The sequence below is a fragment of the Globicephala melas genome, chromosome X (assembly GCF_963455315.2).
Source record: "Globicephala melas chromosome X, mGloMel1.2, whole genome shotgun sequence".
NCBI lineage: Eukaryota > Metazoa > Chordata > Mammalia > Artiodactyla > Delphinidae > Globicephala > Globicephala melas.
In genome coordinates, this window is record NC_083335.1 from 15,306,662 (window position 1) to 15,320,221 (window position 13,560).

Sequence of the window (13,560 nt, forward strand, 5' to 3'; positions counted from 1 at the left end):
AGGAAAGTATGAATCCGGGACATCTTATGCCAGAAAGTAAAACACTGCTCAAAAAATGATAGATTTGCCAAAAGGACACAGCAGCCAGCTTGGAGGGACTCTCACTGTCCATATCTGAGATGTGAATATCAAAAAAAAAGTCATGGTTATGAATAAAAACCCACTGACTAAAATAGGAGTCCACGAGTCCACAAGGATCAAATAAATGGTGGAGGAGGGAAAGTTCTTCTTTACACTAGAATGCCAATTGATAGGTGTAGAAGGAATAAGGGAAGTAGAGAATCACCATTGGGTAGTCATCATAACACTAGCAGGCAAGAAAGAGCAAAAGATACTAAAATTACTGGGGGAAAGTGATGAAAAACCAGGAGATTTATAGTCTCAAAGTACTTCCACACAAAATATTTTACCCATTTCAGAGGGAAAACGCTAACTATGCAGTGGAGAAACACAGCAGACACCTCCTTAACCAAAGGATCAAGGGTCACCAGTAATAGGACGAAGTGGTACCATGTGCCTCCTGCAATGAGATGTTGAGAACACAACACCACTTCTGTGGTATTTCTGCCCAAAATGCGTAACTGAATTTAGTAACGAGGAAATATCAGTCAAATCTAAATTGAAGGACATTTTTCAAAATAACTGGCTAGTACTTCTCAAAACTATGAGGATCACAAAAGACAAGGAAAGACTGGGGGATTTCCAGGTTGAGGGAGACTAAAGACACATAATGAGTAAGTGTAACACATAATCCTGGATGGAATCCTGGGCCGGAAGGAAACTTTTTTCCCTCTTGCTAAAAGAGCCTTATTGGCACCACAGGCAAAATATGAACGGGGTCTGTACACTAGGTGGGATAGTTTTGTATCAAGGTTAATTTCCTGATTTTGATAGCTGCAATGTAGTCATGTAGAAATGTCCTTGTCTTTAGGAAATTTACAATGAAGCACTTAAGAGTAATGGGGTATCATGTCTGTATCTTATTCTCAGATGGTTCAGAAAAAATGTGACACACACATACAAATATACACAGACACATACATACATACAAGCGAGTGGGAGGGATGGTGAAACTAATGTGGTTAAATATCAACAACTGAGGAACCTGGGTGAAAAATATATGGGAGTTCTTTGGGCTATTCTTGCAACTTTTCTCTAAGTGTGAAATAAGATAGTTCATGTATTTTTTAAATACTGAAGAGTGAGTGTTTAAAGCCTGAGTCATGCATGAAAGGCTTTTATTTTTTGCCTGTCTACCCACCCCCCCCACCTTGCTCCAAAAACAATTTAGAGTCTTATGAATATGTAAAAAAAAAAACACAAGATACAATAAATCCAAAACAAGTAAGAAATATGTGTAGCCTTGGCAAGAACCTTGTAAATTGTCAAATTCTACAAAATGCTCTTGAAAATTTGACAGATTATGTGGAGAGGTTTCTCTTTGTTTTGGGAAACAACCCAAACTTCAAAACAGCTATTAGTTCTTTTGTGTTCCCCATATCCTTTTATTCAAAACTTGACTGCAATTAGACACAGAGAATGCAATACTGGGATATGGATAGGCTTAAAAATTTTACAGAATTTTATGCATGTGTACACACTTTATTAAGTTTGCATTCTAAGATATACACAAGGTCAGCAGTTCACAAAACTTATTATTATTCCAAAAGCAGTTATCATGAAACACAGTGATTATATGTCAGTCAAGCAAAAAGAGCATCTAGTAAATTTTCTTATCATATCATCTCTTATACTTGTTTTCAAATAGAAGCCTGAAATATGATATCATATCAGAATAGGAAGAGAGAATTTTACTTTATAATGATCACTTTTCAAATATTAGACTTTATATAAAAATAAAGGAGTACTGTCAACAAAGCTCACCTGAAGGTTAGCATCTCTATCTTTTACGTAATCCGAAACAACCCCTGCACAAACTTAATTTTCTAGTCACTTTAAACAATAAAAATGAACCTTGGCTTAAACAGTAAAGTCAGTTACCTTGCCTCCTAGTTCTCATAACAGAGGAACAACTGCATTTTCCTGTCCCAATTCTACCCCACCACTGAATTTCAAAAATAAATTTAAATATCATTACATTCTAAAGGTTATGTCTTAAGAGTCCTAAATTAGAGCCAAAAAATGATGGCCAAAAGTGTCCCTTTAAGGCAAAGAAGACAGTAGAGAGCTGGTGGATAAATACCCTACAGGAGAAAACCATCTCTCAGTATTATATAGGCAGAGACTTTTAACATGGTTCTTTCACAAACAGAGTAAATACACTGCATACCACTGATGTAATTTTTCTTTGAAATGACATACTAGAGAACAATCTTCATAGTATATACATTCATGTTAGGTTTGAAGGATTATGGACTTTGCACAGGTGAAAGCCAATATGAGAAATAAAGCCACTAATGGCCATTATGGCAGTTATCACAATTTAAAATAAACAACACAGCTGATGCTACAACAGAACTACTTACTGCAAGCTAAGTGATGCTCTCTTATAATTCAGAGAGAATAGGTTTCCCTTCAAGCCCTACAGTATTACTAGTCTGTGGGTACCCTCAAAGCACATCATCTTCCTTTAAAATTCAACGACCTTTGCCTTCAAAAGACACAAATGCAGTAGTTTTCATTTCTTACATTCATTTAAAAATGGAATATTATGGTCCTAGCAGGCAAATTTGCATGTTAAATACAGACAATCCAACCACGATGTCTGAACATTAAAAGAGATCTATCACAACAGACATTTTGCACACAGTTTTAAATAATAAATAACACGGCAATAGATTACACTCAGGTTTTTAAAATAGCTCTATCGGGATTTTCCTCTTTTAAATGTTAAATAACTTATGGTACCGCAGACTTACTATCATGTACACTGTTGAGAGCTCAAACAGCTTCTTAAAAGCAGAATGCACAATGACATTGACTTTGGCAGCTCCTAAAAGCTTCCTCACAGATATTAAACTGCGCTTCCCATAAGGCAGCATGTATAAGAACTGGACTCTGATTCTGGGGGCAACACAATAACCAAAATACAGTCGACAACACCACTCACCACACAACAAAACAAACAACTCCAATGACGAAAAAGTAATCAGAAAGAAGCAGCAATCAAAACGGTATGTGGCAATCAGACACATAAAGCCCGTTTTCTACCCTACCTTATGATATACATCTTTACAGCATGACACTGAACCCCAAGGCCCCTCAGGCCTCATTACACCACCCAAGACAAGCTGTCAAGCTCCGTGTACACTTTTCTACACAGTGGTTTGTGTGTAAATAACATTATTCATTCATTTGTAGATGCTCCACACATCTGGTCAAGGCAGGAATTTCTTCTCCTTGATAACACCACCTAGAAACATTAACAATATTTTATATATTCCTTAGGGCAACAGGTTTGAGGAGAACAATATCAACTGGGGTAGCTTAGTCATAAGAAGCTGTGGTGACTAATCCCGGCATCCTGTTAAGTCCGTTTACATTCTCAGCACTAAAATCAATCCTTGCATCCTACACTCCAACAGCAAAGAAGCAATATGCACAGTAATGAAAGCAACGACATGTTTTTTCCCCTTTGTGAGAAATGGCAAGGAAGCGGCTCAAACAGGAAAGGGAGACAAAATAATGTACTTTAAGCTGATGCAGAAAAATAAAAATTTATATCAAAAGCAACTCATCTAATATTGTGAGATAAAGAGACTTGAGACTTATGTAGTCAACAGAGAACAACAACAACAAAAATCTCTCAAGCAAGAGAATTTCTGATCAACTCTAGCTGTCATGACACTGCTGGGAAAAAGAACCATTGTTGAAGATACATATTAGTGCTTTCCTTAAATGTATAGACTCTAAAATACGTGCTCTTTGAAGCACTGAGAAAAAATATATATATATATGTACTCTAAGCAATCAAAAATGAGTATTTGAGATTACATTACTAGCTCAAAATGAGATCAGCAAAAAGAGACCTAAGTAAGGTTACTACACTCATAAAATCAAACTTTAGAGAAGTGCCAAAAAAGAACGGCATCAAAATGGTTTAGATCAGTAACACTTTAATCCTCATTACGGATCAAAGTTCCCTGTGTTCCTCCCTGAATGTTTTCTGCAGGAAACAGCAGTTAGAACACTGAATCAGAAATGGGTAAGTCACTTGGGTGAGAGATCATCCATCAAGATGAACGGAGAGCATGAATTGGAGCATGCTACTGGAGCCTCTGCGGTTGTGCTGCCTTTAGCCAGTGAGTCTGAGGACAAGCCACTGCGGCTACTACTGCCATCCAAAATATCTGAACTGAGGACAAAGCAAAAAGAATTATAAGCAGATGCATCTATCAGGGTAAAGGCAAACATAACATGCAATGACATGGTTTCAAGAACTCACGGATCAGTACGGCATTGGTAAATCATAAAAAGCATAAAAGCAACAGCAAAACTAGAGGATGTACTATATTCAGATACCTGGGAGAGGACAACGTCAGAGAAATCCCAAGTTAAGACACGCAAGGTTCTGTATCATTTGGGTGCTCTCCTAGAGGCACCAGAAGGTCCAACATACCAGTAAGTGTTCCTCTTGACATGTCATGGTTTCCGTGAGGGAGTTCCCCTACCTTCCGCTCAAGCGACTTCTACCCTTATATTTCTCTTCTTTAAAAAATTGTTTTTATTTTTATACTTCTCTTCTTACCTTCAGCCTTCGAGTAAGAGGAGTGGTTACTCGTTGAGGTACCCTGGACTGTCGGAAGTATTCTAGCAAGTATACTGCTTCATGGTCCTTCCATTCCAGAACAGTCTTTCAACTGCTCTAGATTTTATCACTTCCCCACTCCCAAGAGCCCTTCGACTCAAATACACATTTTTTTCTAATTTCCTCCATTATTTGCCTTTTACGTTCTTCTCATTTTATGAATTTCTTAGACTATTTCCTTTCCTATTGCTTTCAAAACTCAAAGGTCTCCCTCCTATTTCTAAAAGACTTGTTTCTTTGATCCCTTCAGTTAACTTCTAGTCAAGCTTCTAATAGGAATGCTCTATATCCACAGACCCAATACCCTCACAGCCCATTTGCCTCTTGAATCCTGACAACTGGCTTGTGCTCCTGTCCTTCCACTAAGATTCCTGATCTGGTCATCAAGAGCGTCTAGAACCCAGCCTGGGGACACCTGACCCATCCAGCCCCGGCTCCCAGGCCTCCCAACAATCAAGCCAGCCTGCCTCATGAATCTGGCTACAGACTTTAGCGTTCACAATTGCCAGCCTTCACAATGTGACATGAGGCTGCCTTCCTGGCTACGATACCCATCAATACAACGTGTAAGCTCTGTGCTGTATATCTGGCCCGAATTCACTCATTCAGTCATTACATTTCTTCTAATATTTACTGAGTACCTGCCAAGTGCAGAATGTATGCCAGCTATTAGAAATACAATGGTATATAAGACAGACATGATCCCTGCCCTCATCTAATTTACAGTATAGTACAGGAGACAGACAGTTATATAATCATGCTAATTAATATATAATTATAATTTGTGATCAAAGCAGTAAAGATATAAGGGACTCTGAGAGTATATAACATGGGTGACCTGATCTAATTTGGAGGAATACGGAGGAACAAGGCTCCCCCAAAGTGATATTTGAGCAGTTGTCTGAAAGATGAGTAGGCCTTAACTGGGTAAAGCTGGGGAAGAAGCAAGGTTATTTCTAGGAGCCAAAACCAGGCTAATATGGCTATAGCACAGGGAGCAAGGAGAACATGATGAGAGAAAGCTGGCGAGGGAGTCAGGTAGTTTTAGGATCTACACAGACATACTTTTTTATTTTTGAAAAGGAAACAAAGCATAGAATTGGAGAAGGACTTGTGAATCAGCAAATATAGGTTCTAGTTTAAGTTTGATCACTAGCTCCTTTGCAAAAGCTCATCCTGGTCTAAACTGCCCTGAAACTCAATATTATGTCTTTAATATTATCGTTTTTATGAATTTCCAAGTTAATATATTTCCACTGTTAAGCAACCTATGATACATTTGGAAGTTTCTGGGCTCTGTACCACCCTTAATAAAATGTAACTTCCCCCAACCCAGCTTCTCTACTCTTATATTTCTTCAAAATGTCATTTCTTTCTTTTGCCTGTGGATTGTTTTCAGATGGAAACAGAATACAAATAGGCTTTGGAAAAGTAAAAATATCGGGTTGGCCAAAAGGTTCGTTCGTTTTTTCCCATAAGATGGCTCTAGTAGCGCTTAGTCATCTTTAACTTCATTCGAAACAATTTTGTTAGACTGTGTTGTGACAGCTGTCGTATCAGCGTGCATTTAAAAAATATCAAAATTGGTGAATTTTTGTGTAGCCATTTTAATATTGAAGATGGAAGAAAATAGCAACATTTTCGGCATATTATGCTTTATTATGTCAAGAAAGGTTAAAAACACAACTGAAACACACAAAAAAAGATTTGTGCAGTGTATAGAGAAGGTGCTGTGACTGATCAAATGTGTCAAAAGTGGTTTGCAAAGTTTTGTGCTGGAGATTTCTTGCTGGCCGATACTCCACAGTCGGGTAGACCAGTTGACGTTGATAGTGATCAAATCGAGACATTAACTGTAAACAATTAATGTTATACCACACGGGAGATAGCCGACGTACTCAAAATATCCAAATCAAGCGTTGAAAATCATTTGCACCAGCTTGGTTACGTTCATCACTTTGATGTTTGGGTTCCACTTGTTAAGCAAAAAAAAAAAAAAAAAAAAAAACCAAAAAACCAGTATTTCTGCATGCAATTCTCTATTTAAATGTTCTGTTTTTAAAACAAATTGTGTCGGGCAATGAAAAGTGGGTACTGTACAATAATGTGGAACAGAAGAAGAGATCGTGGGGCGAGCGAAATGAACCACCACCAACCACTTCAAAGGCCAGTCTCCATCCAAAGAACGTGATGGTGTGCATATGGTGGGATTGGAAGGGAGTCCTCTATCATCAGCTCCTTCTGGAAAACCAAACGATTAATTCCAACAAGTACCGCTCCTAATTAGACCAACTGAAAGCAGCACTTGACAAAAAGCGTCCAGAATCAGTCAACAGAAAACGCATCATCTTCCATCAGGATAACGCAGGACCGCATGTTTCTTTGACGACCAGGTAAAAACTGTTACAGCCTGGCTGGGAAGTTCTGATTCATCCGCCGTATTCACCAGACACTGCACCTTCAGAGTTCCATTGATTTCTGTCTTTACAAAATTCTCTTAATGGAAAAAATTTCAATTTCCTGGAAGACTGTAAAAGGCTCCTGGAACAGTGCTTTGCACAAAAAGATAAAAAGTTTTGGGTAAATGAAATTATGAAGTTGCCTGAAAAATGGCAGAAGGTAGTGGAACAAAACAGTGAATACGTTGTTCAATAATAACGTATTCTTGGTGAAAATGAAAAATGTGTCTTTTAGTTTTACTTAAAAACCGAAGGAACATTTTGGCCAACCCAATAAAAATGGAAACAGTATATTTCCCAATCCTCCTACTCTATACTTTCTGCTGTCAAATGCATCATTAATAATACCACTTTTAAGTAAGAAGTTTGGAAAATTTAGCTGGCTCTGGTATTTTTTCAACCAAATGGCAAAATGGGTCTAAAATATGAATTATTCAAAGTACTGAAAGAAAGTTGCACAGATTATCTAAGACGTTGGAAAATCAAAAGACCTTTATATTTGCCTTTGGAACATATGTGATTTTCCTCCTGCAGCATTTTGCCTAGACTAATACTAAAATGAATTTACTTTCCTAAAGCACATATTGGCTGGGAAGCCGAAGGACACACTCTCTGCTGCTTGGCAGGAAGAAACAGGCTTAGATTAAAATTTGGCCACCAAACAGATAATCTGAATATAAATACTTTCTTATTCCAACCAGACTTATGGTGAGCCCTGGGTTAAAAGATTCCATTTGCCATAAAACCTGCTTGCTTAGGTGAATCCTGTATTCATTCAAAAACATAGAACGTGACTCGCCATGAAATCTGTCGTCTAATGCTGTTGATTACCTTAAAGAAATAAGCTAATGGGGAAGTTACCAAGAAAAAAAATGAGTCTGAACATTTCACTTCATGTATTTTTTCAAGAATATATTTTTTCAAGAATTTCTTCTCAATTATTAACTGTAAACATATATTAATTGTGTTTCATTGACAGAAAAATAGCATACTTGCATTTAGTCTCCAGTGCAATTTAAATTCAGAGCCTGGTAAACCTTTAACCAGGTATTTTCACTAAACTAAAATTTAGTTTCTGTTCTAATTAATCTGGCACTACTATACTTGGTCCTGGAAGCAGTGACTACAGGTCACAAATCACCCACTGTTAATATACCCACAAGCAAGACTTAACGTGATTTTGTAATTCCAGAGAGATCACTGTACAAAAGTGATTTTCACTGTGTCTGCTATTAAACCTTCTACCAGGGCTTCTAAAAGCAACAAAGCGTGGTCCAATTTAAGTTTCTCTCTTTTTTTCTTTCCTAGTTTAAGCTCTGATGGAGGTGCTAATGAGCCTTAGACTAGTGGCCCAAAGCCAAACAATGGCAGGAAAGCAAAGGACCTAGACAATTCAAATTGGACACAGGAGTACGTGAAACAAAAGTAAACTAATTCATTTCAGCCACTGACTATACCAATTGAGGCAGTATTTGAACCACACCACCAAAAATACTTATGACAGCTAAAGTAGTGCCCTCTGTCTAAAAAAACTAAGGGAGAAAGTATAAGGGAATCATTAAAACATTCAGTGATAAAGTAACAACAAAATTAGGTTGTCCAGTGTGACTCACGCTATCACGCATCTGGTGGAGCCACTCTTGTGCCTTGTCCAGTCAGTAAATTGGGTTCTATCAGATAAATGCCAGGCAGGTAAATGCGCTAGAAATCAGCCGCAGCCCTATCAGTCCCAGCACAGATTTTAGTATAAGGTAAGACTACAGGGCATCCCCCTACCCCTTGGTGTGGGTTAAACTGGTCCATAGGGTTTGTTCTCTACTCTCTACTATCTTACCTTACGAAGACCCAGCATTATCTTGCTGTATAACCTCTAGGTTTTTAAGATCACATAGTTAAATATGACCAGTTCCACTGTCACTTTGGGGATAGGAGTTTTAAAGTATCAGCACATAGGGATGTAACGTACAACATGATCAAGATAATGAACATGGCTATATGTTATAAATGAAAGTTGTTAAGAAAGTCAAATCCTAAGAGGTCTCATCACAAGGAAAAAATTCTTTTTCTATTTCTTTAATTTGGTATCTACATGAGATGATGGACGTTCACTAAACTTATTGTGGCCGTCATTTCATGAGGTACGTGAGTCACATCATTATGCTGCACACCTTGAACTTATACAGTGCTGTATGTCAACTATACTCAGTAAAACTGGAAGAAAAAAATTTTAATTAAAAATACTACTCTTTAATCACCAGAAAAAAAAGTATCAGCACAGAGGTCTAAGCTGCTCACACAAACATCTTCAAGTATATGTGAACATTTCTGTCATAATAAATAATGATTACCTTATTCTTTGTACATGTAACATACTCATGATAAAATTTTCTTGCCGTGACACATACGTTAAAAAAAATGTTAAAAATCACTAAGATAAATCTAGTGTAAAATGTTAAAATAAAACTATAAAGGTTAAGTCAGCAGTCCTGTTAACACTAAGGCACTGGGCAGGAAATTTCATGGAAGACTTTTTCCTTTTCTGTAGGAGAAATAGACTATCACTTAATTTTTACTACATGGCTAGCAGCCCTGAAAACTCCTTTATTTTATATGCCACAGATAGCCTTACTCCTAAAAGAATGAGGAGCAGAACAAGAGTTCCCAGCATGAAGAAAAGAATGAAAGCACCATGTAAAGGTGTACTTCCGAGCTATGGTCAAACTCCTGATGTTCATAAGGACTAAATGCAGAATGACGTAATTCCTACCTTGTGGTTAACAAAGGTCCCCAGATTTGCTTGGCAAAAAAAAGAATTCTTAGTAAAAAATAGGTTTATAGGGCTTCCCTGGTGGCACGGGTTCGAGCCCTGGTCCAGGAGGATCCCACAAGCCGTGCAGCAACTAAGCCCGTGCGCCAAAACTACTGGGCCTGCGCTCTAGAGCCCGCGTGCCTAGAGCCCGTGCTCCGCAACGAGAGAGGTTGCCGCGATGAGAAACCCATGCACCACAATGAAGAGTAGCCCCCGCTCGCCACAACTGGAGAAAGCCAGCGCACAGCAATGAAGACCCAACAAAGCCAAAAATAAATAAATAAAATAAACAAACAAAAAAGAAAGATTCAATCACTAAAAAAAAAAAAAGAAATAGGTTTATGAAAAGGAGGCCTACTATTCCTTTGCATAGCAGTTGGCACACCGGACACAAACTCCATATGGGTCAATACTCAAACTTCACATTTATTGATAATTTATACTTCAAAGATGCAAGCTTTTAAAGATCATTATCTAGTATATAAAGTTTAAAGTTTTAAAACCCATCTCTTCTTTATGGAGTGGGGCAGGGAACAAACTATAATGATTGAAATGATGAGATAATACCTACTGATGATCTGATACCTTTTCTCTCCCTAAAATGTATAAAAATGGTTTCCTTAGTTATCGAGTAGATTGTTATCCTTGGCAACAGGTAGCTCCTGTCTCTGTCCCCATTTCTAAGAATATGGATCTCTGATCAATGAAGCTGCTTTTAAGATAGGAAAAAAAGTTTCTGCAAAAGCAGAATCCAATTTTACGTATCATGAATAACTCATATTTAAATTCTGTTCATTGTAAGACATAAATGTCAGCAATCTTAGTACACAAGGTGTTCCAAGAGTCTTATTGCGATTGTCAGCTTTAACAGCCTCAGAAGTCCAGATGCTCCAAACTTACTAAAAACATCGCTTGAAAGTTTAATCACCTAAATATCTTTGATACTGAGTTTTGTGAATTTTGAGTAATAAGTTTCTCTTTAATATATTACTTGAGCCATATGTTGGCTTGTTAGCGCTCTATGAGCAGCCACGAATAAAGTCAATCTCTCCAGTGTGAGGCGACACTTTTTGTGTTTACAGATCAGAAGTGCCCTTCATCCCCAATGTTGATGTTCCCAGGGCTCCCACAGCCAGTCACATGTCTACGGAGAATGGAGGTGGTGGCAATAGAAATAGAAGCCTCATGGGAGTTCCCTGGTGGCCTAGTGGTTAGAATTCTGGGCTTTCACTGCCGTGGCCTGGGTTCAACCCCTGGTCAGGGAACTGAGATTCTGCAAGCCATGTGGCATGGCCAAAAAAAAAAAAAAAAAAAAAAAAATAGAAGCCTCACAACAGCTACCATCACAGACAGCTTAGGTTGTGCTGCTCAGAGGAGTAAACGTCTGAACAAGGGGAGAGGGCCCTTGGTAAATGCCATATATTCTCTGTCCTTCCTTACTTATTAGTGTGAACCTGTTTCATAGAGTCAAGCACAGTCAGCCTACAGCAATATTTAAAAAAAAAATCACCTCACCCTGTATGTTTTTAGCTTGGCGAATGCTTTCGTATCATTTAACATGAACTTGGTTACTTGGTTAGTAACTGCGTAAGGAAATCTATTTATAATGTCATGTGCCTATATTAAAACACACTTTACCATAAAAGTGATATGCAGTTTCCACTCAGTATAGAGTTTCACCCACTAGTCCTCTTGACAAGCTTTAGAAGTTTTCTCTTTGCAATCATCTACATACCTGGAAAGACATTCTGTACCAAATTTAGCACATTGAGCTAACAAGGACAGACAGGGATGAGAGAGAAGAGAGACTGTGGGGCTGAAAATAGCCAGAACCATCTAAAAGGCATCTGTTCCAAGGTTAGAATGGTACTGATCAACGAGTCTAATGAGCTAGAATAATCTGTGACTTCTTGGGTCAACTAGAAGTAGAGGTTACCTTGGAAAAACAATGAATAAGTGATTTGGAAAGAAGGAATCGTCAGTCTGTATAACTTATAAGTGGCTTACAGGATTCTTCCATTTAGAGAGCACTTTCTTTTTTATTTTAAAGTGAACGCCCTCTGGGGTTCTTAAAAAAAAAAAAAAGAACCTTAGCCATCAAATTCAGGGAACAGAAAGTTCTGCAAGGCACTACACAATTGCATTCAGAACATGGGTGCTCAGTAAGTTGACTGAAACGTACTGAAAGATTTCAAAATATCACCTGGCCACTGCTATTATCCCTTTCTCTTCCTTCCTATAAGTATGTTGGCATCCAAGTACTCAACTCATCCAAGTACTCAAATTTGGGTACAGGAAAAGAAGTTAACTTTCGCACAAAAACATGAAAGGGCCTTAAGTCAGACATCTAAACTCGGATGAGTAAGACTAAAAGACTAAAAAAAAGTTATGTGAACAGACCACAGGAATCTGCAAGTGTTACTATTTAAACGAAACCTTAGGTACTATTGTGACGAAACACCCCAAAATTTTCAAAAAGATTTTATAACAACAGATAGTGTTATTTAGAAAATGCCATGCTTAAGAGAATGCTGGTATTCTCTGCTAAGTTAAAAGGATATAATACAAAATGCAGGCAGAGCAGCTACAATCAAGGCATATTACCCAGGGCAACCCAGAAGCTCCTTCTCATGCCATCCAGCTGTTGACACTCTCCCACACTATTAGCACCTACTGAGAGCTGACCTAACAGGAGCTAGGCATGAAGGTGAAGGTGCCAAAAAGATACACGCACTTCCAAAGGAAGTCCTGGTGACTTTCAAACGATCTGGTTTCTCACACTGTCTCCATCTCCATGGAGATTTCACCTCTAGGGAGCATGGATAAAAAGTTGAATATGTTTTAAATGATCCCAATATACTTTTGCTGCGGTTCTTTTCAAATACATCATTCCCTAGTATCCTTTGGATTTTATTTCATTTTTTACCATGAACTGAGATCAGACAATTGTGCAGCCTCCGGAGACAGCATAGTGGTAGTGCCTTGGAAGAGCCTCTTGGGCTGGCTTTCGGTCTCCATTTCACCTAAAACAGAAAGAGATGATGCTACCATAAAGCAATTTTACAGATACAGGCTTGCTGCTAAAATGGGGTGATCTTTGTTTAACCAAAGATCGGAATACTTCAAACTGTTACTTGAAAGCTATTTTCCCATGTGCTTTAATGTAGAAGAAATATACTGCCACATAAACTCAACTAAAAAGTCAGCAGCCGGGGCTTCCCTGGTGGCGCAGTGGTTGAGAGTCCGCCTGCCGATGCAGGGGACACGGGTTCGTGCCCCGGTCCGGGAAGATCCCACATGCCGCGGAGCGGCTAGGCCCGTGAGCCATGGCCGCTGAGCCTGCGCGTCCGGAGCCTGTGCTCCGCAACGGGAGAGGCCACAACAGTGAGAGGCCCATGTACCGCAAAAAAAAAAGTCAGCAGCCCTAAAAATACCTTCTCATTTATTGTATGTAGTCTGCTGCCCATATAGTCAGGTTCTTTAATAGAAAAGTAGAACACTGATTGCATTAGGCAAAATGAATC

General features: G+C 38.5%; 1 protein-coding gene and 1 non-coding gene across 12 annotated transcripts in view; both read right to left on the minus strand.

The window, feature by feature from the left end:
- PABIR2 (PABIR family member 2) overlaps window positions 1–13,560 on the minus strand; it is a 95,942-nt gene that overhangs the window by 70,701 nt on the left and 11,681 nt on the right. For 3 of the 11 annotated variants that reach the window (XM_030849097.3, XM_060292496.2, XM_030849096.3), the window contains exons 9-10: window positions 12,963–13,059; window positions 1,491–4,315 (exon numbers count right to left, since the gene is read on the minus strand). In XM_030849097.3, the coding sequence (XP_030704957.1) occupies window positions 4,171–4,315; window positions 12,963–13,059 (242 nt within the window). In that variant the 3' untranslated portion in view covers window positions 1,491–4,170. Of the gene's footprint in view, window positions 1–1,489; window positions 4,316–12,962; window positions 13,060–13,560 lie in introns of those variants that run through there. The other 8 variants (XM_060292497.2, XM_030849104.2, XM_030849099.2 and 5 more) reach the window with 4 other exon arrangements.
- Window positions 9,765–9,899, minus strand: LOC115848396 (small nucleolar RNA U109). Its single transcript, XR_004037664.1, has one exon. It is a non-coding gene; the product is annotated as a small nucleolar RNA U109 (small nucleolar RNA).